Raw genomic sequence first — 27274 nt, 5'->3', positions numbered from 1 at the left:
GGAACGTCGGAAATTTGAAGTTTTACCGGATTTCTGATATTCAAGGTACACTAGTGAAATGGTCGTACAGGAAAATCCTAACTTCATCGCTACCTCGGAGATACTGTGTCCCATCGCTTGTACGCCGACTATAACACCACGTCCAAACTCACTCAGAGGGAGAAGGAAGGCAGTTTTTATCCCTATCCTGCCTATGCTATTTTACCCTTTGAATAGGTACACTTTTCAAAAGAACTATAAGTTGTTAAACAATGAAATTTTTACTGCATATATATAACATATATGCCTCAATTTACAGGTAAAATGGACATAATACCTACAATGGTTTTGAAGAAAAAATTATTCTTTCACTAGTAAAATTTAACTTTTTGTGCATTAATTACTATAAAACAGTTTTTAATTGTTTGTTGGTTCTCAATTTACTTGTAATAACTTATTATTGACCAAATTTCATGTTTCTAGCCCCATTAGTTTATCAAATAATGGCACCTGAAAGTAAAAAAAATGTAGTTTTGAGAAAAATCCATTTAAAGTTTAATATTGCAATTCTAGTATAGTCATTGATGAGAATTACTTACCACTAATATTTTCCTTCACCATACTGAGCATCATCTGAATCATACTGGTCTTCTTTTCATCTCTTGGTCCCTCTTCTTTTCTGTCTGTCTTCTTTTGTGCATTTTAATTTAGCAATATCTGCTTTGCGGATTCTTTTTTTATCTATTTACACCAAGGATTTTGCAGTATTTCCACTAGCTTTTATGTCCAATAATTCTAAAACATCCAATTTTCTAATGACATTACGACTGAAGCATAAAATAGCACCGTAAACACCAAATTTGAGGATTGTAAGCTGAACAAATACAGTTTTCGGTAACCGGTTCCAAATGAGAGAATTCACACATTCATTTAAATTTTGGGTTTTCCCATGAAGCCTTTTTTTCAACAAGGTATATTTACAAAGGTCTCTAAAAATGGGTTTAATTTCATTACTGATGAAAATATGAAATAATATACAAGGAGTAAAAGAGTGCTGTGTATTATCTCTGCATGGCGCAAAAACGAAGGCGTGGCATTTAAATGCCAGATTACACAGAGCGTCAGGAAAACCATCATACCTCACGAAAAAGTTGTATTTATATAAAACACAAACTGCTTCACACAGGAAAGACCAGGCATTTCAAATATGCTGAAATCTAAAAATCGAATATTTGAAGCCCACATGCCTTCCGTCTCCTCTTAAATCTTGATAATTTGTAGCATGTGTAACCGATCTAACAACTGCGCGAGACACTTGTTACCTTACATGGGCGTTGCCGACCACAGCGCCATATTCTGCCTTTATACATATCTCTGTATTTGAATACGCATGCCTATAGCAGTTCCTTTGCGCTTCTGTGCGAGTGCGAAGTAAGAGTGAGAGTGAGAGTGTGTGTGTGTGCGCCTGCGCTGTGTTGCAGGCGCGTGCAGTTCCGGCTGAACGTGGGCAACGGCCCGCTGGTGCTGGAGAGCGGCGAGCGCGTGTCGGACGGCGAGTGGCACCGCGCCGTGGCGCGCCGCTACCACCGCGACGCCGCGCTGCGCGTCGACGCCGGGCAAGAGGCGGCCGGACAGTCGCACGGCACGCACCAGTTCCTAGACCTGCGCCAGCCCGCCTTCCTCGGCTTCGTGCCCTCCAACTACTCCAGGTACGCGGAGCACCTAATCAGTGGGTTTCAGTAGCATATCGACTCAGTCACGCAGCTTGTGACAGCGCTTACAGGTGTACACTACCTGAGCAAAAGTGTCCGGACACACCCTTTGTAATGCGGGTTTGAGTACCAGATGTCACGAGAGGCGGGCCTGTAAGTGTTGTCATCAGAGACGCAATAACAGCAGCGTGGATCGGACAGGAGAGCTCAGTGACTTCAATATTGCGGACTGCTCGTTGAATGTCACCTCGGTAACTAATCCATCTGTGACATTCCTGCTCAATATGCCCAAGTCAACGGTGATGTCATTGTATATTGGAAACCCGAAGCAACAGCCACAGCTACACCAAGACCAGACAGACTTTATGTACTGACGGACCTCGAGCATTACGGAAGGTGGACGTAAAAAATTGAATGAAATCAGTGGAAGAAATCACTCCGACTTCCACACTGCCACCAGCAGTCCAACTATCACAAGGACTGTGCTCAGAGGGTTGAAAAGAAGGGGGTACAAAGATCGAGCAGATCGTTACAAACCATATATTTCCGTAGTCTTAATAAACGTAAACATGTTCCGTAGTAGGCTGTAGTACAATGTTTATTTAATTGTGCGATTGGCTAATTTCGACTAAAGTAAGCGTCATTGTCATGCACATTTGTAAAATTTGTATTTCATGCCATGTCAGGCTACAACTGTGCTTGACAATGGCGCTTAGTCGAAATTAGGTAATCGGACGGTTAAATAAACATTGCATTACAGACTACTACAGACCATATTTACGTTTATTAAGGATCTGGAGGCCTTTGATTCCCACAAATACAAAATTTCTGTGGTCAGTGCTTGGGATGACGTAAGGAACGACGGCACTGGACAGTGGATGACTGGTAATGAGTGATTTGGAGTGATGAATCACGCCATACCGTGTTGAAGACCGATGGAAAGTTTTATCTTTGGCGAATGGCTGGAGAACGTTACCTGCCGTCATATCTAGTGCCCGGGTTCGATTCCCGGCAGGGGACTGGGTGTTGTGTGTCCATCATCATCATCACTGACTCGCAAGTCGCCGATGTACCTTCACCTAAAAAAGGAGTTGCAGTACGGCGGCCGAACTCCCCCGAACGGAGCCTCCCGGCCGGCAATGTCATACGATCATTTCATTTCATTTCATGCCTAGTGACACCAGCAAAGTACAGAGAAGGTGATGTTACGGTACGGGAATGATTTTCATGGTTAGGGTGCGGTCCCTTCATTACGCTTAAGAAAACACTAAATGTGGAAATATATCAACACGTTATTTACTGCCTAAAATGCAGAAACAGTTCGGAGGCCAAGATTATTCGTGTCGGCATGACAATGCACCCTGTCATAAATTACGCGGTTTTCTTATGAGTGGACGAGGAAAAAATTTGAGACGTACCGCCTCTCGCACTCGACAGTAAAAGGCCTTAGAGGGTGGCGTAAAGGATGTTAATAAAACCGCTCCTTCCCTTGGGGTGTTGATTTCTACCCAACTAGGGGCTGAAGACGACAGTTTCCAGTACAATGAGCAACAGGATGATGTTCTTGACAATCTTTGAGAATTCTGACACTCCCAGACGATTCAACTCTTTTCTATGGATATCGTGGGCCAGGTATCCATTGAATGTGATCGCGAGCACAATGTTTTCTCTGTTTTACAAGGCAGAATCACTGAAGACAGTTCAAAACTATTCGAAGAACTCTGCCCTTTTGGTTTGCGCCCTCCTGTGGCGTCATCATGGAGGGGTGCGACGGCAAAGGGTCCCTCTACAACCATGCTCGTTGCAGCCCATCCACCTTTGTTGATAACCTGAAAAATGTACCTGTACATACAGAATCCGTGACGAGACTGCTGGGCACCTGCAGGCAGGATACTCTTTTATCCTTGTGCCTGCTAGCTGGCCATCCGGAATTGGAGGTGTGTCGAATCGCTAGCTTTTCTGCAGGCGAGTAGGACTTTGAATTGGGAGAGAAGGGTGGGGGGGGGGGGGGGAAATTAGAAGGACCCTTTGCCTTTTTACTGTCAATTCACATCCCTCCGTGACCATGCTACAAGAGAGCGTGAAAGAGAAGCACTGAAAAAGCGTAAGCACCCTTTGCTGCTTCGGATGATGTTCAAATTTTGTCGAATGGTTTTGAACGGTCCCTAGGGGTTCCACCGTGTACCCGTGTATATTAGAGCAAAAATTGCGGTTGCAAGGAACTCCAAAGGGGTGCGCTCACGTTCAGTGGGGTTGCTGGCCCACGATGTCTTTAGAGAAGGGTTGAATCGTCCAGGGGTTGTCATTAGTGTCAAATATTGTAAAGAATGTCGCACTATTGTCGTTTTTCACTGCGAATTGTGTGGCGATCAACGCCTCAAGGGGAAGGGTTGTTTCATTGACTGCCTTTACGCCATACGCTTACGCCAGTGAGTGGTTGTGTGACTGAAATGTCGCCCTCGGGGTCCCGTAACGAAACCAGTAAGGCTTTCCATAAACAACACTCCACAAGCGTCATTTGAACGGGGCGCGTTTCTGAACTCCACAGCAGTGGTGTCAAAAGAAGGGGGTGAAATGTGGATTAGAGGGGTGTGACGACCTTTTCATCTTGTGACACATCCACGATGGCGTTGAGAATAATTTTGGTGGTATTTGTTGGCAATGAGACAACTTCAACCCACCCTACACTTCACGTGAACTTCTCAACTGTGGCCTTTTTATTCGCATGTGTCGCTGAGCTCGTGGGGTGACGTCGCAGGGCGGCACGCTTTAGCACCATTACAGAGGAGGGTTGTAGTCATTGTATTCATGTCGGGTCTCCAGACGGGACATATCGTCAGTTGGACACAATATTTCGGTGGTCCACCTGGCCGCCATCTTCAGGTGAATAAGCCGTCGCACTAACTCGCCGGAACGGAAGTCAAACACGGCGCGGCGGCTCCTTTATACACAGACCGTGGGTCCACCGTGCTTGCTTGAACATAGCTGTCTTATAGCGCAAGGCACAACAGCGCACCGTTGGTGAAAGCTTGCGGAAACGGTAAATCGATATGAGACACTACTGACAGCTTTTGGTGACCGAAACAAGAACCGTTGTTTCTTAATATCAAACAGAACTGGGTTCCAATTCTTACTTAAAGGATATTTCTTATCTCTGTTTATAATATTGTCAGATAGCTGGATTCCAATGGCTGTACCTGCGTCGCGGTATTGGGACTGTCTAGTGAAAGAAGCCATTGAAATCCGGCTATTTGACAATATTATAAACAGAGATAAGGGGTATCCTTTAAGTAAGAGTTGGAACGCTGTTCTGCTTGACATTAAGAAACAACGGTCCTTGTTTCGGTCACCAAAAGCTGTCAACGTTGTTTGATAACGATTTATCGTTTCCGCGAGCTTTCACTGCCGGTGCGCTGTTTTGCCCTGCTCTAGAGGACAGCTATGTTCTCGCACGCGCGGTGGACCCACGGTTTGTGTATGAAAGAGTCGCCGTGGCGTGTTTGACTTGAGTTTCGGTGAGTTAGTCGACGACCTACTCAGCTGAAGATGGCGGCCAGGTGGACCGCCGAAATATTGTGTCCAGATGATATGTTCCGATTGGAGATCCGACATGGACACAGCCAATTATTATGCCGGGAAAAGTTACGGAGCCACAGGGTTGTAGACACCTTTTAGCCAAATTTCAAACTTACGTACCGCAAACGGAGACTGTTACGGGGTTTCGAAGAAGTGTTCCTTTAATTGTGCTGCACACTATACAATCTATCCAGCATTTAACCTTGACTGAGCGGGAATTACTCGATTACTGAATATTTGATGTTATTCAGCCAGTTGTTGAATTTTAATGCACTGCTCTTTTTTATTGTAACATAAAGTCTGTGCCATGTAACGAAATAAAAGTTTTTAATTCTTATAATTCACGGCTGAACGCAGTATAATGATCCTGTTACGTCACAAAATGTGTGAGGAATTTGCAACGAATGAAAAGTCTGTACCTCAAGATCGGATTCTTGGGGACGCCTATGCTCCAATGAGCAGTGTTTCTGTGCGTTGTTAGTCTTTCTCCGTACCCTTTTGTGTGAGGCTCGTGTTTAGCCAGACTGACAAGACTGCCAATGTTTGTTTCTGCTTGCACACTGGATTTTCTTCTGAAGTTTGAGTAATTTATTTTACTTATTGTACATGGGTATTCTTTGCTAGTGTCCGCAGTGTGTGTGAGTGGGCAGTGCTAATTAGCGTCTGTATCGTTGTCGCTGTCGTATGATAAGTGTTGCCTAGCGCCTCGTGAGCGGAGAACAGAGCGCGTTTGTGCTGTTGCAGGGTGTACGGCAACGCGGGCGCCTCCTCGGGCCTGGTGGGCTGCGTGCGCGCGCTGCGCGTGGGCGGCCTGCGGGTGGCGCTGTCGGGCGCGGCGGCGCGCCGGGCTGCCGTGGCGGTGCGCCGCTGCCCGCCCTGCCCCGCGGGGGACCCGCGCTGTCTGCGGCCGCCCGGCTGCCACCGCAACCTCACCACAGGTCAGCCGACCCAGCTCCAAGTCACTGTCCTTAAAGTGTCAGTCTTTACGTGGATCTCTGATGTACGAGGGCTGTCCAGAAAGTAAGTTACGATTGATCGCGAAATGAAAATCACAGTGAAAATCAGAAATGTTTCATTTGTAACAGTTAGCTACACCTTCCAGCTACTTCTCTACGTAGTCGCCGTTCTGATTCAGACATTCGTCGTAGCGTTGTACCAACTTTCCAATATCCTCATCATAGAAGGCAGCCGCCAGTGCTTTCCGCCAATTCTCTACGCTGGCCTAAAGCTCGTTGTCTGTGCCAAAATGTTGTCTTCATAGCCAGCGGTTCGTTTGAGCAGAGATGAAACTCAGTGGGAGACAATTACGGCCTGTATCGTGGGTAGCCAAACATTTCCAATTGAAACGATGCAGGAACATCTTCATTGCCCCTGCAGAATGACGCTGAGAATTGTCTTGAAGAAGAAACCGCACGACAGTTATGTAATGTTGGTTGCATAGCTTCAGGGGAAAATTCTCACCAGGCCCTCGTACTTGGCGGGAGACACTATTTTCTATAACATCTTTACGCGCTCACTAAGAGCTCAGGAATGAAAAGAGCGACATAATTCTACCTAGAGTCATACTAGAGACACTGCCCAACACATCTTTGCAAAGCTTTATCGGATTTTCATAGTCGTTTCCATTTCGCGACCGATCGTAACTTACTTTCTGGACAGCCCTTGTATATGTATGTGACGCTTGATCCTGCAGCCAGTATGAATTCAGACACAAAGGAAATACAGTGGGAATTAAATTTAAATCAATACGGTAAGTTGAAACTTTGTGCCAGACAGGGATTCGAGCCCAGGTTTCCTACATACTAGACAGCAATTCGAACCCAGGTCTCCTACATACTTGGCAGTTGCACTGACCACAACGCGATCTGGACACAGTGGTCATTGCAACTGCACGAACTACCCTAGCACGCCTCAGATCAGATCAAAATTCTCAATTTATCCACACGGTATTAATGTGGCGCCCCTTGCCCATTATATTCATTACTCACGGCATTTGGCCGATCCCCCTAAATGTTCGAGCCTGGAGTGCATGTCACTCATCTGAAAGAATAGTCACCACATAAACAGGGTGTTACAAAAAGGTACGGCCAAACTTTCAGGAAACATTCCTCACACATACATAAAGAAAAGATGTTATGTGGACATGTGTCCGGAAACGCTTAATTTCCATGTTAGAGCTCATTTTAGTTTCGTCAGTATGTACTGTACTTCCTCAATTCACCGCCAGTTGGCCCAATTGAAGGAAGGTAATGTTGACTTCGGTGCTTGTGTTGACATGCGACTCATTGCTCTACAGTACTAGCATCAAGCACATCAGTACGTAGCATCAACAGGTTAGTGTTCATCACGAACGTGGTTTTGCAGTCAGTGCAATGTTTACAAATGCGGAGTTGGCAGATGCCCATTTGATGTATGGATTAACACGGGGCAATAGCCGTGGCGCGGTACGTTGGTATCGAGACAGATTTCCAGAACGAAGGTGTCCCGACAGGAAGACGTTCGAAGCAATTGATCGGCGTCTTAGGGAGCACGGAACATTCCAGCCGATGACTCGCGACTGGGGAAGACCTGCAACGACGAGGACACCTGCAATGGACGAGGCAATTCTTCGTGCAGTTGACGATAACCCTAATGTCAGCGTCAGAGACGTTGCTGCTGTACAAGGTAACGTTGACCACGTCACTGTATGGAGAGTGCTACGGGAGAACCAGTTGTTTCCGTACCATGTACAGCGAGTGCAGGCACTATCAGCAGCTAATTGGCCTCCACGGGTACACTTCTGCGAATGGTTCATCCAACAATGTGTCAATCCTCATTTGAGTGCAAATGTTCTCTTTGCGGATGACGCTTCATTCCAACGTGATCAAATTGTAAATTTTCACAATCAACATGTGTGGGCTGACGAGAATCCGCACGCAATTGTGCAATCACGTCATCAACACAGATTTTCTGTGAACGTTTGGGCAGGCATTGTTGGTGATGTCTTGATTGGGCCCCATGTTCTTCCACCTACGTTCAATGGAGCACTTTATCATGATTTCGTACGGGATACTCTACCTGTGCTGCTAGAATGTGTGCCTTTACAAGTACGACACAACATGTGGTTCATGCACGATGGAGCTCGTGCACATTTCAGTCGAAGTGTTCGTACGCTTCTCAACGACAGATTCGGTGACCAATGGATTCGTAGAGGCGGGCCAATTCCATGGCCTCCACGCTCTCCTGACCTCAACCCTTTTGACTTTCATTTACGGGGGCATTTGAAAGCTCTGGTCTACGCAACCCCGGTACCAAATGTAGATACTCTTCGTGCTCGTATTGTGGACGGCTGTGATACAATACGCCATTCTCCAGGGCTACATCAGCGCATCAGGGATTCCATGCGACGGAGGGTGGATGCATGTATCCTCACTAACGGAGGACATTTTGAACGTTTCCTGTAACGAAGTGTTTGAAGTCACGGTGGTACGTTCTGTTGCTGTGTGTTTCCATTCCATGGTTAATGTGATTTGAAGAGAAGTAATAAAATGAGCTCTAACATGGAAAGTAAGCGTTTCTGGACACATGTCCACATAACATATTTTCTTTCTTTGTGTGTGAGGAATGTTTCCTGAAAGTTTGGCCGTACCTTTTCGTAACACCCTGTATAATTAAGCCAACAACATACAATGCTACCTTTTGAACGTACTATGCAATGTCTTTCTGGCGTGCTTGCATGTCTGAAAGACATTCCATAGTACACCGACAAACGCAGACACTGCAAATAGTTAAGCAAACTAAATAGTTAAGCAAACACATCCTCCTGCTTTGGAAATCAGTTCAGTGGGTTGCTTATCTATAGGCGCGAAGTAATTCGATGAGCCTAAATCCCAAAGAAAGCGGGTGTTGACAGAAGTGAAAATTACCGAACTATCAGTTTAATAAGTCACAGCTGCAAAATACTGACGCGAATTCTTTACAGACGAATTGAAAAGCTGGTAGAAGCCGACCTCGGGGAAGATCAGTTTGGATTCCGTAGAAATATTGGAACACATGAGGCACTACTGACCCTACGACGTATCTTAGATGAAAGATTAAGGAAAGGCAAACTTACGTTACTAGCATTTGTAGACTTAGAGAAAGCTTTTGACAATGTTGACCGGAATACTCTTTCAAATCCTGAAGGTGGCAGGGGTAAAATACAGGGAGCTAAAGGCCATTAACAATTTGTACAGAAACCAGATGGCAGTTATAAGAGTCGAGGGGCACGAAAGGGAAGCAGTGGTTGGAAAGGGAGTGAGACAGGGTTGTAGCCTATCCCCGATGTTATTCAATCTGTATATTGAGCAAGCAGTAAAGGAAACAAAAGAAAAATTTGGAGTAGGTATTAAAATCCATGGAGAAGAAATAAAAGCTTTGAGGTTCGCCGATGACATTGTAATTCTGTCAGAGGCAGCAAAGGACTTGGAAGAGTAGTTGAACGGAATGGACTGTGTCTTGAGAGGAGGATATAAGATGAAAATCAACAAAAGCAAAACGAGGATAATGGAATGTAGTTGAATTAAGTTAGGTGATGCTGAGGGAATTAGTTTAGGAAATGAGGCATTTAAAGTAGTAAAGGAGTTTTGCTATTTGGGGAGCAAAATAACTGATGATGGTCGAAGTAGAGAGGATATAAAACGTAGACTGTCAATGGCAAGGAAAGCGTTTCTGAAGAAGAGAAATTTGTTAGCACCGAGTATAGATTTAAGTGTCAGGATGTCGTTTCTGAAAGTATGTGTATGGAGTGTGGCCATGTATGGAAGTGAAACATGGAGGATAAATAGTTTGGACAAGAAGAGAATAGGAGCTTTCGAAATGTAGTGCTACAGAAGAATGCTCAAGATTAGATGGGTAGATCACATAACTAATGAGGAGGTATTGAATAGAATTGGGGAGAAGAGGAGTTTGTGGCACAACTTGACAAGAAGAAGGCACCGGTTGGTAGGACATGTTCTGAGGCATCAAGGGATCACAAATTTAGCATTGGTGGGCAGCGTGGAGGGTAAAAATCGTAGAGGGAGACCAAGAGATGAATACACTAAGCAGATTCAGAAGCACGTAGGTTGCAGTATGTACTGGGAGATGAAGAAGCTTGCACAGGATAGGGTAGCATGGAGATCTGCATCAAACCAGTCTCAGGACTGAAGACCACAACAACAACAAGAAATGGAGCGGATGATTGGCCTACATATCCTGAAATGATTACCCCTACTGATCTCCTTTATAACTATTCCGCAGCGCGTATTACGAACAGAAGCGGAGTGATATTGTGTCGACTGATACGTATCATTATTTTGTATGTGTTGTAGTTTTGGCAAAGAAGTCTTTTGAAGCCTTGGTCGTATTTAGGCAGGGCCACTTTAAGGAACAAGCGACACAAGCCGATGCTGGGACGCGAAGGACTGGAGGGGGGAGGCGGGGGCAAATAATAAGTCGCTTGTGTGCAAAGATAGAAAAATTTGCATTTCCTGAGATGAAATATTCTAGTGATTTTCGAGAACTGCACCTTAGGGACAGGAGTGTACGGTGTGAGGTAGCGTGCAGAAGGCCTCAGTGCTGGTTGCGGTTGCCCGCAGGTGGTTCCTGCTCGTCCAGCCGGTTCGACCCCTGCGCCTCCAGCCCCTGTGTGGGCGGCTCGACTTGTGAGCCACTGGCTGGGGGTGGTTTCTTCTGCAACTGCAGCCGCGGAGCCGCCTGCGACACGGGTATGTACTGTGTGTGTGTGTGTGTGTGTGTGTGTGTGTGTGTGTGTGTGTGTGTGTGTTTGCGCGCCCTTCTACTGAAGGCTGCCTGTCTAGCCAATGGCGGCCCGGGGACTGAAGCGTCGTTCCGTTCGCAGGGGGCAGCGCGTTCGTGGCAGCGCTCGACGGCAGTTCTTCGCTGGAGCTGGCGTGGCCCGAGGGCGCTGGAGCGGCGCTGTCCCTAGAGCTGTGGTTCCTTGCAGAGCAGCCGGACGGCGTGCTTCTGTCTGCTGGAGGGGGAGGACGAGGTGGAGGCGGAGACTTCCTGTGGTTGGCGCTGGTCGGCGGGCGCCTTCAGCTGCGCTTCAACCTGGGCAGCGGCGCCGCCACCGTCACGTACGTCTCGCGCTATCGTTCAGTTTCTCTCAGTTTAACACCAAAATCTGGAACAAGTTAATTTCCAGTTTGCTCCCCGCGTTGAAACTTGGTTATATGGTTTCTTTTCCTCATTTTAAAAGAAAATACGAAACTTCTCCAATGAAAATGAGACTATTTTTCATAAGTATCGCAAAAGTGAACGATTTACCAACTTTACCGCTGCCAAGAGGAAAGCTTTCGTGATCTTAGCCATTCCCCTTCAGCAGAATTCTGAAAATAGCTTCAGACGATTCCGATAATTACGACGGTAAAAAAGGGATAGGACGCCGTGAAAACAAGTTTTGCACACTATTGAAATAGAATTCTTGGGAAAAGATAATGTTCGTAGAGGGGAGTCTATGACGCACTGTTCCGGAGGTTTCCATTGATATAAAGAATTTAAACATGAAAGAGAGATAGAATAATTTCCATTCCTGGGCCACTAATACTTCCTAGTTCGACTTATCGCGCTATCCTCACCGTTGTACACACCATACACTATCGCGATACAACTTTAGTGGACTTCTTGATGCATCACTTAGGAAAACACTGTGGTAGTTTCTTCTACAAGCACCGCACCATGCAAGCCAAGCCGTCAACCTCCTCACTGTAGGTGGAGGGGGTCCGACAGCCGATCAGTTCCAGTCGAAACACCAGGAAGGAGGTACACGGCTCGTGTTTGTAGTCCAACCATGCCTAGACGGTCAATATCGCGGTTTAATCCTGTCCGCATTGTTACTTTGTGCCAGGAAGGGCTCTCAATAAAGGAAGTGTCCAGGCGTCCCGGAGTGAACCAAACCGATGTTCTTCGGATATGGAGGAGATACAGGGAGACAGGAACCGTCGATGACATGCCTCTCTCAGGCCGCCCAAGGGCTACTACTGCAGTGGATCACCGTGACCCACGGATTATGGCTCGGAGGAACCCTGACAGCAACGCCACCATGTTGAATAATGCTTTTCATGCAGCCGCAGGATGTCGTGTTACGACTCAAACTGTGTGCAATAGGCTGCATGATGCGCAACTTCACTCCCGACGTCCATGGCGAAGTCCATCTTTTCAACCACGACACCATGCACTGCGGTACAGATGGGCCAAACAACATGCCGGATGGACCGCTCAGGATTGGTATCACTTTCTGTTCACCGAAGAGTGTCGCATATGTCTTCAATCAGACAATCATCAGAGACATGTTTGGAGGCAACCTGGTCAAGCTGAACGCATTAGACACACTGTCTAGCGAATGTCGCTAGGTGGAGGTTCCCTGCTGTTTTGGGGTGGCATTATGTGGGACCGACGTACGCCGCTGGTGGTCATGGAAGGCGCCGTAACGGCTGTACGATACGTGAATGCCTTCCTCCGACCGATAGTGCAACCATATCGGCAACATATTGGCGAGGCATTCGTCTTCATGGACGACAATTCGCGCCCCCATCGTGCACATTTCCTTCAGGATAACGACATCGCTCGACTAGAGTGGCCAGCATATTTTCCAGACATAAACCCTATCGAACATGCCTGGCATGGACTGAAAAGGGCTGTTTATGGAAGACGTGACCCACCAACCACTCTGAGGAATCTACACCGAATCGCCGTTGAGGAGTGGGACAGTCTGGACCAACAGTGCCTTGATGAATTTGTGGATAGTATGCCACGATGAATACAGGCATGCATCGATGCAAGAGGACGTGCTACTGGGTATTAGAGGTACCGGTATGTACAACAGTTTGGACCAGCGTCTCTGAAGGTCTCGCTGTATGGTGGTACAACATGCAATGTGTGGTTTTCTTGAGCAATAAAGAGGGCGGAAATGATGTTTCTGTTGATCTGTATTCCAATTGTCTGTACAGGTTCCGGAACTTTCGGAACTGAGGTGACGGAAAACTTTTTTTGATGTGTGTATATACAACAACTGTAATAAAAAATTTGAAGGTAAAACTTTTACAAAATACTCTGAGTAGTCTTCTGGTTTGCAACCGGTTCGCATCTGGTGGTAGAGGCCGTGACACCCCAGAAGAACACGGCCAAGTAACACAAATTAACTGGTTCTAAAACATACACAAGGCTGTTATTACAGAATAAGAAGGTTGCCCAGAAAGTAATGTAGCACTTTTTTTCTTCAACAATGATTTATTGAACGTAATGAGAATTACACATACGAAAGACTGGTGTTTTATTTACACACCGTATTTTTCCACGTAATCTCCATAACGTTATATGGCCTTCCTCCAGTGAGAAGCAAGGGCGTGTATGCCCTGTCGGTACCAATTCCTGTCCTGGTGGCCTCGTGGCGGAGCCAGTGCGTCACTGTGTGGATCACCTCATCGTCCTCAAAATATCTTCCACCAGTGGGTTCCTTTAATGGAAAAACAAGTGGAAATCGGAGGAAGTTAGGTCAAGTGGACCAGGTGTGACAGCCGTGGATGGCCTCCCCGACCGCTGCAAATCGTGGAGCTCCGCCAAACCGCCTTCTGACGACCTCAGCTTCCATGCCCAGCTGTCTGTCGACAACAGATGCTCCTTAAACTTTGCACAAGCGTTTGTGAATATTCCACACAGTTTCTTTCTCTGCAGTGAGAAATTCAATGATGGCTCGTTGCTTGTAACGTACATAACCTACAAACGCCATTTTGAAACCGTCCTGCAGCTAAGCTTACTGTAGGAAGTGACGGAAACTTGACGCGCTTACTTACGAGACTTCCAATAATACATACGTAAAATTGTTTTCGGCTGAGAAAAAAAATGAGGTGCATTACTTCCTGGGCAACCCTCATAACAAAATAACACACGCAATATAGCGTGGGAACAAACAGCTAAATTTTATAATCTAGGGATTAGATTTACGGATTAGCTACTCGCCTTCCCGCAATACCAGTCAGTTTTTAACAATATAAGAAGGGACAAGTAAAAATTCCTGGTACCTCGAAAAGAACATAGACCTACAATACGTTAACGCAATATTGCTGCATTTGCAAGAAGTAGAATATTTTTGGGTTTATAGCCAGCACTACCGAGCTCAATACACTGAAGAGCCAAAGAAACTGATACACCCGCCTAATATCGTGTAGGGCCCCCGCGAACACGCAGAAGTGTCGCTACAATAAGTGTCATGGGTTCGACTAATGTGTGAATTAGTGCTGGAGGGAACTGACATCATGAATCCTGCAGGACTCTCCATAAATCCGTAAGAGTACATGGGGGTGGAGATCTCTTCTGAACAGCACGTTGCAAGGCATCCCAGATACGCTCTGTAATGTTCATGTCTGGGGAGTTTGATGACCAGTGGATGTGCTTAAACTCAAAAGTGTGTTCCTGGAGCCACTCTGTAGCAATTCTGGATGTATAGGGTGTTGCATTGTACTGTTGGAATTGCCCAAGTCCGTCGTAATGCACAATGGACATGAATGCTTACGTACGTGTCAAGTGTCACACGTATCAGAAGTCCCATATCACTCCAGTTGCACACGCCCCGCACCATTACAGAGCATCCACCAGCTTGAACCGTCCTTTGCTGACATGCAGGGTCCATGGATTCATGACGTTGTCTCCACGCCCGCACACGTCCATCCGTTCGATACAAAGTTAAACAAGACTCGTTCGACCAGGCAACATGTTTCCAGTCATCAACAGTCCAATGTCGGTGTTGACGGGCCCACTCGAGGCGTAAAGCTTTGCGTCGTACAGTCATCAAGCGTACGCGAGTGGGCGTTTGCTTCTGCAAGCCCATATCGAATACGTTCGCACGCTGACACTTGTTGATAACACAGCATTGAAATCTGAAACAATTTGCGGAAGGGTTGCACTTCTGTCACGTTGAACGATTCTCTTCAGTCGTCGTTGGTCCCGTTCTCGCAGGATCTTCTTCTGGCATTAGCGACTTCGGAGATTTAATGTTTTACCGGATTCCCGATATTCACGGTACATTCGTGAAACGGTCGTACAGGAAAATCCCCACTTCATCGCTACCTCGGAGATACTGTGTCTCACCTCTTATGTGCCGACTATACCACCACGTTCAAACTCACATAAATCTTGATAACTTGTCGTTGTAGCAGCAGTAACAGATCTAACAACTGCGCCAGTATTATATAGGCGTTGCCGACGGCAGCGCCATATCGCCTGCTTACATATCTCTGTATTTGAAAACACTTGTCTATACCAGTTTCTTTGGCGCCTTAGTGTGAAGGTATCCCATTAATGGCTTAGGGTGTCCAGGCTGGGCCAACTCGATACGGGGCATCCCTTAGATTGCAGGTGGAGTGTCAAGTCACACGAAAACTTTACACTGTCCACAAAGGCAAAATTTACTGAATATAAGGAATGAAGGAAGGAAGGAAGATTGGGTTTAACGTCTCATCGATGTCGAAGTCGTTAGAAACGGAGCACAAGCTCGGACTGTGCCGCGGGTGTGGAAGCAAATCGCCGTATTCTTTCAAAGGAACCATCCCGGCATTTGGATAGAGTGATTTAAAGAAATCACGGAAAATCTGAATCTGGATGTCCGGACGCGGGTTTGGACCGTCGTCCTCCCGAATGCGAGTTCAGGACACAAACCACTGCGCCTTCTCGCTCGGTACTGAAAATAATGTCGTATGTCCTTATTCACTTGTCACACCCAGGGACCAACACATTAAACAGAAAGCTTGTAATTAGAAGGAAGGTTTACCACTAGTAGCCGAATGTTGTCAGCCAGATTAAGTGATTTAAACTGCGAGATGATAATTAGCGGGTATAGAATACTCTCAGAGGTCCGCCCAGTTTACGAGGATTACTCAAGTCAGCGCGGTTTGCAAGACACTCGGCGGGTATAACGAGTCGTAATTGCAATTAGAACAGTACTGCTGTACTGCTACATATAGGCAACCACTTTTAAAGCTTCTCACGGGGTATTAATGGAGGGATGTAAAAATGCAGCTCGCGGTCTCATGGCCGCACGTAGAGTAGGTCTGTGGCACAGACGACGCGCTTGCGAAAGCCCAGAGCAATAGGTCGATTCGCGACACGGCTCAGCGACATTTACCTTTTTATCCGCTGCTGTGAACGGTGAGGATTGCGTGTGATAAACTGAGCTGGAATAGCCTAGGAAAGACCATATTTCAAACGATAACAATTTGGAAGTTATTGGAAACAGGTTGAATGCATCGGGGCCAAACGATAAAGTGAAGAAAACGGCTAGAAGATGGCCTTGCTATCCTGTGTTAACAGCATCTTGGGAATAGAGTGTGTTGGAGTGATACATATTTTCTCAACCCCTGCCGACTATCTTCAAAATACAACTTTTGGGCTGCAAAAAACTCAAAGCCGGGCTTCGTGAGACTGAAGTGTGTGACGTTCGCTTTGGAAAAGATAGATCTTACATCGGACACTAGAAGCATCGAGTTTGCCAGGTGTCGTGTGGCGTATGTATTCTGACAGAAAGCAATATGTGCACTATGGAGCATAGTTTAACGCAGATACGCGATATCGACTTTAAAGAACCGTCTGTTTGCTCTTCTGCTGCGGGACGGTATAATTAAGGAAGTGAGTTTCGTATAATTTTGATGCCTTTAGGCGGGTCAAGAGGTTTCTTCTCAGCACAACTTAGCAAGTCTCTCGGGAAACTAGCAGGTCGCGCGCTGCCCCAGACGCATCAGTCGTAGCTGTAGCGGCCCTGGACAGCCACCCACGCAAGCGGCGCACTGCCGCCGGCTGGGAACGCTGTCTGAGGGACCCACCGTCGCATCGCAGGTGCTTACATAATGCAGCATGGTAAAAACGCCTCGGCCAGGCACAGAGATGACACTGATAACAAAGAAATTTGGCTTTCGTTAAATTTGTAAGCGTTGAAAAATGACTTAAATTAAGCGTCAGCTTGATCTAAAGAATAATTTTTATTTGTATAACTTATTAATGCAGCTGTGATGCGCGTGTTTCAGTCACATTGATGAATCAGAGCACCTTATTAAAAAATTCTTTGCTTTGATGAGTTTATCGCCAACGGAAATTCGTACAGAGTAGCTGAACATTAGTGAGACAGCTTCTTTATTTTGAAAACTTTAAGAGTCGACCGTACTTCTCTTGGATTAAATTCACATCGAGTACGCCCGAAACTGCGACCACAGAATACAAGAGGTGAAAAGTTCTTATTATAGTATTGGGTAATCGGTGATTATGGACATAGGAAAGAACTGACTCCACAAGTATACGAGGGGAATCGTGCTTCGTGGAGTGGCCGCGTGGCTAGAGGCGCCATGTCACGGACTGAGCGACCCCTCCCGCCGGAGGTTAGAGTCCTGCCTCGGGCATGGGTATGTGTGTTGTTCTTGGCGTAAGTTAGTTTACGTAGTGTGTAAGTCGAGGGACCATTGACCTCAGCAGTTTGGTCCCTTAGGAATTCATGCGCATTTGAACATTTTGCAAAGCGTGCGGTTCAATTTACATAAATAATTAATTATGTCAAAGCTGTGTGCATAATGAGTACCATGTTTCTTGTATGTTGGCTGAATGCAAACGCGGAAATGAATTTCTCGCTAGTGTTTGGTCAATTTTAATAACAATGCAACAGTTTTTATGCTTCAACCTGCTACCGTGTATCGCCACCAGAAAGCAAAGCAGTAGGTGTAAACCTGCGGTTCTGCTCTGAAAGAAAAAGTGAGTCTTCACATTAATTGCTTTGGCAATAACTGGCGAATACTCCACCAGTCTTCTGAACGCTTGGAAGAAAGCTGCGTCAATTGCAAAGCCAAAACGAAGTAATCTTTTACGAGGAACTGCACATATTCTGACACGCCTTGTCATTGTTAATAACTAAGAGAGACGACGAATGTCTTGCTGGCAGATCTACCCTAAACACCAGATTTTGTGGCAATCATCTGAAACTATCTCCAATGTCGGACTTCGTGGCATCTTACGTGCAATTATTCCCACATATGAAACCATCTCCATCGAAGTTGTAAATAGAATCTACTTCCTGGGAAAATGTTAAACCAAGTTCATTAAATTAATGGAAAAATTGGTCCGGTTTAGCTAAAAACATAATCCTTCCCTATGAAGTCTTATAATTTCTTCTGCATGCCGGAAGTGGATGCATCGGCAGTTTAACAGAATAGTAGAAGGAAATTTCTTGTCGAAACATCGCTACCCTCTTTCACGTGCTTATAAACCGAAGAAAAGGTTTTCTATCAGCCTTTTTTTTTGTAATGTAGAGGAGATACTAGAGCGATCAGAGGCAATAAGCTTCTCTGTTAACAGTATTATGCGCACTTGAGCAGTTAACAATATGATTTCATACAATACTCTTTCATAGTTCTAAGTGTTAGCAAAGCGTTGTTGTACCCAGATGTAAACTCCTCAACAACCAGAAATATACTTGGTATAAAGGGAAGCGTGTGTAATCCATCTTACATGTGCCCTCAGTGGTGGTGTTGGTCTCCATCTGCGACGGACGAGTTATACTTGGCTCTTCGTGATATATGTGAGTATTGGTGTGTGGTGTTTGCAGGTCCCCGCAGAGGGCAGTGCTCGGCCACTGGCAGCGCGCTCTGGTGAGTCGCGCAGGGCGCAGGGCGTGGCTGCGGCTGGGCGAGGAGGAAGGGCTGCCGGCCGCGGGGGAGGCACCGCCCCCACTCGCCAGGCTCGACCTGCGCAGCCCGCTGCTGCTAGGGTGAGTCCAGTCCAGTACTTTGTTCCCCATCTCTTGTACCTTCACCTTGTACAGCATGTTAGGCATATAGGTGCAGATATTGTAATCACTGGTACCTTAATATGTAAACACTAAAGTTTTTTTTTTTTTTTACTATTGTGCTTCCTTCAAACACGTCACACAAATCACTATCTGATGTTTTCTGCATGGTTGTAGTTCCACCACGAAGTGGACTGTGCCCATCAATATAGACGATCCATTTTCCGTCCAAGTGCCCACACTTTAATCTTGACCTATATAATACAGTGGTCAAAAGAAATGTTGCATATCCCTTCTTTGTAAATACTTGACATAGTAGGAAATAAAACTGGTTTTGTTCTGTCAGAAACAGTCACAAGAAAATGAAAATAAGAAACATATTTCCACTTTGGAATCACAAACAACGACAAAAAGCAAAACCCTACAGAAGATTCCACTGCAGACACTAAAGTTTCTTCTCAAAGTCATCTTGCGTAACATATTGTGTATGGACCATCTGGCCTGCTCATAACTGAAGACACTTTTCAATGCTGTTAGGCATACTCCTTACCAAATGGTCCAGATAAGCCTGAGGGACACTGGTTCGTTTCTCCACAAAGGCCTCTATTTGGTCTCTGGTGGGACAGGATGATTTCCAATTTCTCGTTTTAGCATTTTCAATGCAGCTGCGATCTGAAGAATACGGGGGCCATTTCATCCGAGTGTTTGTACGTTCCACTAGGAAATGGTTTACAAGATCTGACGATGAGGGCACGTATTATCTTCCATCAGCGTGAATCCCACTCCAATATTTTCACCAAACGGAGTGTCCGCCCCCGGTAGCTGCGTGGTCAGCGTGAAAGAATGTCACTCCTAAGGGCCCGGGTTTGATTCCCGGCTGGGTCGGGGATTTTCTTCGCTCAGGGACTGGGTGTTGTGTTGTCCTAATAATCATCATTTCATCCCCATCGACGCGCAGGTCGCCGAAGTGGCGTCAACTCGAAAGACCTGCACCATGCGAACGGTCTACCCGACGGGAGGCCCTAGCCACAGGACATTTATTTACCAAACGGAGTCACAATGCGTGCAAGTATGTCGTCCCGATACTTCATCCCGATACTTCACACTAGCTAGCTTCAAATATATTGCCATAAGCTTTGTCCTGTGCCCATACATGATTCCACTTCGAAACATGACTCACTGGACTCGCATTCGGGAGGACGACGGTTCAATCCCGTCTCCGGCCATCCTGATTTAGTTTTTCCGTGATTTCCTACATCCTTTCAGGCAAATGCCGGGATGGTTCCTTTGAAAGGGCACGGCCGATTTCCTTCCCCGTCCTTCCCTAACCTGAGCTTGCGCTCCGTCTCTAATGACCTCGTTGTCGACGGGACGTTAAACACTTATCTCCTCCTCCTCCTCCTCGAAACATGACTGAACCACCGTGATATGGGTGGCGATCCACGATACAGTTGGGGTCCTAACGTTGTCTTCGTTGCCTCTACACACGAATTTGAGCATTGTCAGGCTGGAGACTGATACAGGTCTCATCAGAAAAGAGCGTTGTGTCCCACTGCTGCCTATTCCGCAAAGCCTGGTTTCATGTCCATGCGAGACGAGACCCTCTACGAACACGATTTACAGGAGGAGCCTTGAGAAATCTTCTGGCATGTAATCCCTGCTCATGGTGCCTATTTCGTATAATTTGTGTTGACACCTGCACTCCCGTAGCAGTTTGGAACTGCTGCCGTAGACATGTTACATCGTGTTTAGGCCGACTACTTCCTGATATACGCAGTTATCGGTCCCACACATCGAGGCCAGTACTGTGACCATCCAAATTCTGGAGACCTTACTTTGACTCACAGCCACATTCCCTGCGACATCCACCAGTCTCATTCGCTGCCCCATTCGAGTGACTATAAGAAGCCTCTGATCGTATGTTACTGTTGTCCAAACCACCCTGAAACGACACAACTCTCGTGATGATACACAGCAAAAGTACTGCAATGTTTACAGGAGACATGGTTACCACAGACTGCACATACTGCCCCCTCGTGGTAGAAACATGGACTGTTTCCTCTAGAATGACATCACGAACAAACCGATGTACTGATATCATAAAGTGTTTCTGGGCCACAACCCCGAAATTTAAATTTCGGCAAAATGAAACATGACAACTGTATACAGGGTGTTACAAAAAGGTACGGCCAAACTTACTTTCAGGAAACATTCCTCACACACAAAGAAAGAAAATATGTTATGTGGACATGTGTCCGGAAACGCTTACTCTCCATGTTAGAGCTCATTTTATTACTTCTCTTCAAATCACATTAATAATGGAATGGAAACACACAGCAACAGAACGTACCACCGTGACTTCAAACACTTTGTTACAGGAAATGTTCAAAATGTCCTTCGTTAGCGAGGATACATGCATCCACCCTCCGTCGCATGGAATCCCTGATGCGCTGATGTAGCCCTGGAGAATGGCGTATTGTATCACAGCCGTCCACAATACGAGCACGAAGAGTCTCTACATTTGGTACCGGGGTTGCGTAGACCAGAGCTTTCAAACGCCCCCGTCTAGGCGCGCAGTCAGGAACCGTGCGACTGCTACGGTCGCAGGTTCGAATCCTGCCTCGGGCATGGATGTGTGTGATGTCGTTAGGTTAGTTAGGTTTAATTAGTTCTAAGTTCTAGGGGACTGATGACACACAGCAGTTGAGTCCCATAGTGCTCAGAGCCATTTGAACCATCAAATGCCCACATAACTGAAAGTCAAAAGGGTTGAGGTCAGGAGAGCGTGGAGGCCATGGAATTGGTTCGCCTCTACGAATCCATCGGTCACCGAATCTGTTGTTGAGAAGCATACAAATACTTTGACTGAAATGTGCACGAGCTCCATCGTGCATGAACCACATGTTGTGTCGTACTTGTAAAGAAATATTTTCTAGCAGCACAGGTAGAGTATCCCGTATGAAATCACGATAACGTACTCCATTGAGCGTAGGTGGAAGAACATGGGGCCCAATCAAGACATCACCAACAATGCCTGCCCAAACGTTCACAGAAAATCTGTGTTGATGACGTGATTGCACAATTGCGTGCGGATTCTCGTCTGCCCACACATGTTGATTGTGAAAATTTACAATTTGATCACGTTGGAATGAAGCCTCATCCGTAAAGAGAACATTTGCACTCAATTGAGGATTGACACATTGTTCGATGAACCATTCGCAGAAGTGTACCCGTGGAGGCCAATCAGCTGCATGGAAAATTTATGGAGGGTTCTGATAGTGTTAAGTCTGATTGTTGACAGCCGAAAAGTTTGTCGTTTTGTTTCCATCTCAGGCGGTGTCGTCAAGGACGACGAACGAATGGGATATCGTCGACTAAACGCCGCTGACTCACTGCCACTTACTTGGCTTACTTGGTCACCGGAGTGGTAAGGGTACACTAGATATCGCCCTTAGTTTCCTCTCTCTCTCTCTCTCTCTCTCTCTCCCTCCCTCCCTCCCTCCCTCTTCTATCGGCGCGACACGTTCAACTTCGTCTGCCCGCGAGCCGTAAGTTGCTGGCTGCTGTTGTGTTAGAATTTCCAAAGGTCAGATCACGTACCTCTTTCCAACGGGCTACTGATGCAGGGTCATCTTCCCTTGGCGTTCTAGCCAGCAGGTCGGGAAGAGACGAGAAGACCATATCTAGAGTGTGGAAGATGTCAGGTCGGCCTGCCCAAGCAGCGGCGTCGCTGTCCTGTTACGTCATGCGGAGGAGGCAAGCGTCGGAAGCTGCACGCCGTCGCTCTTTATGTTTACGAGGAGATCGTTACTTGTAGACACGAGTTTCCGTGTCAGAGTGTGGGTGGTGATCGTTCGCCATCGCTTCCTCAGTAAGGAAGGCTGATGTCGGCACGACCCACTTGTCAAAGTCCATCTTTTCTTGAGGGTCCCCTGGTCACAGCGGTTTGGGATTTTCCAGGGTTGTCGACGCCTGGGGTGGCGGTAAGAGCTTGGTTGTGTCCTTATTGGATTCGCAGGACATCAGCACCCGCATGTGATCCGTGATTTCTTCATCACTTCGTCACTTTCACGTAAGTGAGGGTAATGATCTTCGCCACCGCCCTTGGGGCCGATCTGATAGGTGTCTGTGTAATTCAGCGTTGAATACACCCCGACCTGGCACGGCCTTCCTGGCCACAACCAGAACACATGCGTGGTTGACTATCGTGCATCACTATCGCACAGCAACCGCCGATGACCATGTAGGACGTTACGTGTTTTATCAGTTCGATCTTTATTTGCCGGACACCACTGTACGCGTTATAGATCTCAAATGTCCGCCATTTCTCAGCCACATGGTTGATCACGTTTCCATACGGTCGGAAGCCCGCAGTTACGACATCAGCATGCACCTGAAACCGGAATTCAAAGACACTAAGGGCGTGCAAGTCCAGGCTCCGGGATCCACTGTAACGACCTCGATGGGACAGTCGGAGTGTTTGGACTTAAGTAAGTTCACGAATTTGTTCACCCCAGTCGGGCACATCTTGGCATTTATCTTCTTGACCGTAATCGAGAAATGGATGTCCATGACGTGCAGGAGATCCAGACGTAGCTCGTCTCGTAGGAATCGTTCCACATCATATGCACGTGGTCGGACGTGATCCTGTACAAGAGTGATTTTGATCATGGCCTGTCTACAGGAGTGCGCTATATTTAGAACATGTGGCAAGAGCAGACTGTTTTAATTCGGCTATCCGAGCACGTGTCCCTTCCAACCCAAATCTCCATATGCCGCACAATGCAGTGTTCCCTGTCCATCATTAGTCTTTGCTCCAGCCCTACTGTATTGCCGCGAGAGGTCGGACATTATTTTGCATCCGCACTGAAGCATCATTACATACAGGGTGTTACAAAAAGGTACGGCCAAACTTTCAGGGAACATTCCTCTCACGCAAATAAAGAAAAGATGTTACGTGGACATGTGTCCGGAAACGCTTAATTTCCATGTTAGAGCTCATTTTAGTTTCGTCAGTATGTACTGTACTTCCTCGATTCACCGCCAGTTGGCCCAATTGAAGGAAGGTAATGTTGACTTCGGTGCTTGTGTTGACATGCGACTCATTGCTCTACAGTACTAGCATCAAGCACATCAGTACGTTGCATCAACAGGTTAGTGTTCATCACGAACGTGGTTTTGCAGTCAGTGCAATGTTTACAAATGCGGAGTTGGCAGATGCCCATTTGATGTATGGATTAGCACGGGGCAATAGCCGTGGCGCGGTACGTTTGTATCGAGACAGATTTCCAGAACGAAGGTGTCCCGACAGGAAGACGTTCGAAGCAATTGATCGGCGTCTTAGGGAGCACGGAACATTCCAGCCTATGACCCGCGACTGGGGAAGACCTAGAACGACGAGGACACCTGGATGGACGAGGCAATTCTTCGCGCAGTTGACGATAACCCTAATGTCAGCGTCAGAGAAGTTGCTGCTGTACAAGGTAACGTTGACCACGTCACTGTATGGAGAGTGCTACGGGAGAACCAGTTGTTTCCGTACCATGTACAGCGTGTGCAGGCACTATCAGCAGCTGATTGGCCTCCACGGGTACACTTCTGCGAATGGTTCATCCAACAATGTGTCAATCCTCATTTGAGTGCAAATGTTCTCTTTACGGATGAGACTTCATTCCAACGTGATCAAATTGTAAATTTTCACAATCAACATGTGTGGGCTGACGAGAATCCGCACGCAATTGTGCAATCACGTCATCAACACAGATTTTCTGTGAACGTTTGGGCAGGCATTGTTGGTGATGTCTTGATTGGGCCCCATGTTCTTCCACCTACGCTCAATGGAGCACGTTATCATGATTTCATACGGGATGCTCTACCTGTGCTGCTAGAACATGTGCCTTTACAAGTACGACACAACATGTGGTTCATGCACGATGGAGCTCGTGCACATTTCAGTCGAAGTGTTCGTACGCTTCTCAACAAAAGATTCGGTGACCGATGGATTGGTAGATGCGGACCAATTCCATGGCCTCCACGCTCTCCTTACCCCAACCCTCTTGACTTTCATTTATGGGGGCATTTGAAAGCTCTGGTCTACGCAACCCCGGTACGAAATGTAGAGACTCTTCGTGCTCGTATTGTGGACGGCTGTGATACAATACGGCATTCTCCAGGGCTACATCAGCGCATCAGGGATTCCATGCGACGGAGGGTGGATGCATGTATCCTCGCTAACCGAGGACATTTTGAACATTTCCTGTAACAAAGTGTTTGAAGTCACGGTGGTACGTTCTGTTGCTGTGTGTTTCCATTCCATGATTAATGTGATTTGAAGAGAAGTAATAAAATGAGCTCTAACGTGGAAAGTAAGCATTTCTAGACACACGTCCACATAAAATATTTTCTTTCTTTGTGTGTGAGGAATGTTTCCTGAAAGTTCGTCCGTACCTTTTTGTAACACCCTGTATTTATACACTCTCTGATCAAAAGTACTAGGACACCCCTGTGTAATGCGTAAGTAACCTCTACACGCCACGACAGATGGGTCCAACAGAATAAATGAAGTGGCGAGTGTTGTCAGTAGTGAAGCAGTGATAGCAGAACTAGGTGCCGAAGGGAGTTCAGTGACTTTGTATGTGGGCAAGTCATTGGATGTCACCTCAATGACAGATCTGTCAGGGACGTTTCAATCTTTATAAAGCTACTGAAGTTTCCCGTTGGTCTGTCTGATACGTATTAAAACTGTCGTGGGATGAACCACAAACATTTACACAATTCACAAAGGTGTGTGTTACCTCAATAATGTCTGAATTCCCAAGGGATCAAACTGTTGAAGTCGTCGGGCCCTAGACTTACACACTACTTAAACTAACTTAAACTAACTTATGCTAAGAACAACGCACACATCCATGACCGAGGGAGGAATCGAACCTCCGGCGGGAGGGGCCGCGCAATCCGACAATCAGACAGCGCCGCCACGCCACACGGCTTGTGTGTTACTTCACTTCAATTACGTCCACTCACATAATGCATCACTGATGAGGCAGCATCAGTAATGGTGTTAGGCAGTTTCTGGCAAAACTTGCATTGTTGCCACATTTATCCAAGATGGCTGATTCAAGATGGCAGCCATAGATGTAGCATTTTCGCACTGACATCATGATGGGAAAGTCAGATTTTGGCAACAAATGGGGTACATTAACTAACCTAACTCCTCCCACCCCTCCCACCACTCCTACGACGTCACCCACACCCCACCACCACCCGACCCCAGGAAATGGCGGGAAACTGTCAATCTCTGTCCAGCTGCTGGAGAGAAAGTTTAAGTTAATGTACTTTATTTATTTTTGGTGGGAAACTGAAGTAAAAATCACTCATAATTACACATCTATATACATAGTGATACACAATGAGTGCTTAAAATCGCCATACGGCTCCAAATTGTCGATATCACACAACTGGTGTTACCTGGATGGAAAAAAATTCACAGTACCAGTCGAAACTAGTAGCAGCCGGACTCAAAATAAATAGTAACTCTACGTAGTATGCTCCCTTCACCTACAATCGAAATGATCTCTATGCTCCACTTGTAAATTGGTGGCAAAAAGACTCAGTCCAACGTGATAACTGAAACAGCCCATAAACTGGTACACACATAGAAATTATGAAATGTTAAAAAGCGATAACTGCGATGATATTAAAAAATCGGAATACACATATCTGCTACTGATAATAACACCATAATAAAAATTAACTGCACAAAGAGTAATACCACTTCATACAAAGACAGTAACTTGTTCTCGAAAGAACAGTTATTGTTGATGACCGTGCAGCTTTTCTCTGAAATAAATGATGACTAACTGACAACCTCAGCTGCTGATAGGTGTTGTTGTTATACCTCGATGTGGACAGCTGAAAATGTGTGCCCCGACCGGGACTCGAACCCGGGATCTCCTGCTTACATGGCAGACGCTCTATCCATCTGAGCCATCGAGGACACAGATGAATAGCGCGACTGCAGGGACTTATCCCTTGCACGCTTCCCGTGAGACTCACATTCCCAACTGTCCACGATTCTACATATGTATTGTACCTTTATAGACATTTGCCCACCCACTCATTACTCGCGCACGCGCTGGCGATTCCCGTAAGAGTTAGGGCAACCTGTGCGCATTCGCACAGACAAAGGTCAATGGCTGGGTAGCCTTTAACTATATATACAAAGACA

The 27274-nt window shown here is 46.4% G+C and overlaps 1 protein-coding gene and 1 non-coding gene across 2 annotated transcripts in view; one reads left to right on the top strand and one right to left on the bottom strand.

Moving 5' to 3' along the window:
- The window catches only part of LOC126235157 (agrin-like), a 72641-nt gene that overhangs the window by 40812 nt on the left and 4555 nt on the right, over nucleotides 1-27274 (top strand). Inside the window, exons 9-14 of the mRNA XM_049943890.1 lie at nucleotides 1461-1688; nucleotides 6012-6205; nucleotides 10865-10993; nucleotides 11128-11365; nucleotides 18868-19029; nucleotides 23008-23041. Coding sequence (XP_049799847.1) covers nucleotides 1461-1688; nucleotides 6012-6205; nucleotides 10865-10993; nucleotides 11128-11365; nucleotides 18868-19029; nucleotides 23008-23041 — 985 coding nt within the window. The remainder of the gene's footprint in view (nucleotides 1-1460; nucleotides 1689-6011; nucleotides 6206-10864; nucleotides 10994-11127; nucleotides 11366-18867; nucleotides 19030-23007; nucleotides 23042-27274) is intronic.
- Trnat-ugu (transfer RNA threonine (anticodon UGU)) lies at nucleotides 26970-27043 on the bottom strand. The gene has a single exon. It is a non-coding gene; the product is annotated as a tRNA-Thr (tRNA).

The sequence above is a fragment of the Schistocerca nitens genome, chromosome 2 (assembly GCF_023898315.1).
Source record: "Schistocerca nitens isolate TAMUIC-IGC-003100 chromosome 2, iqSchNite1.1, whole genome shotgun sequence".
Classification (NCBI taxonomy): Eukaryota; Metazoa; Arthropoda; class Insecta; order Orthoptera; family Acrididae; genus Schistocerca; species Schistocerca nitens.
This window is presented reverse-complemented; position numbering and strand designations above follow the sequence as displayed.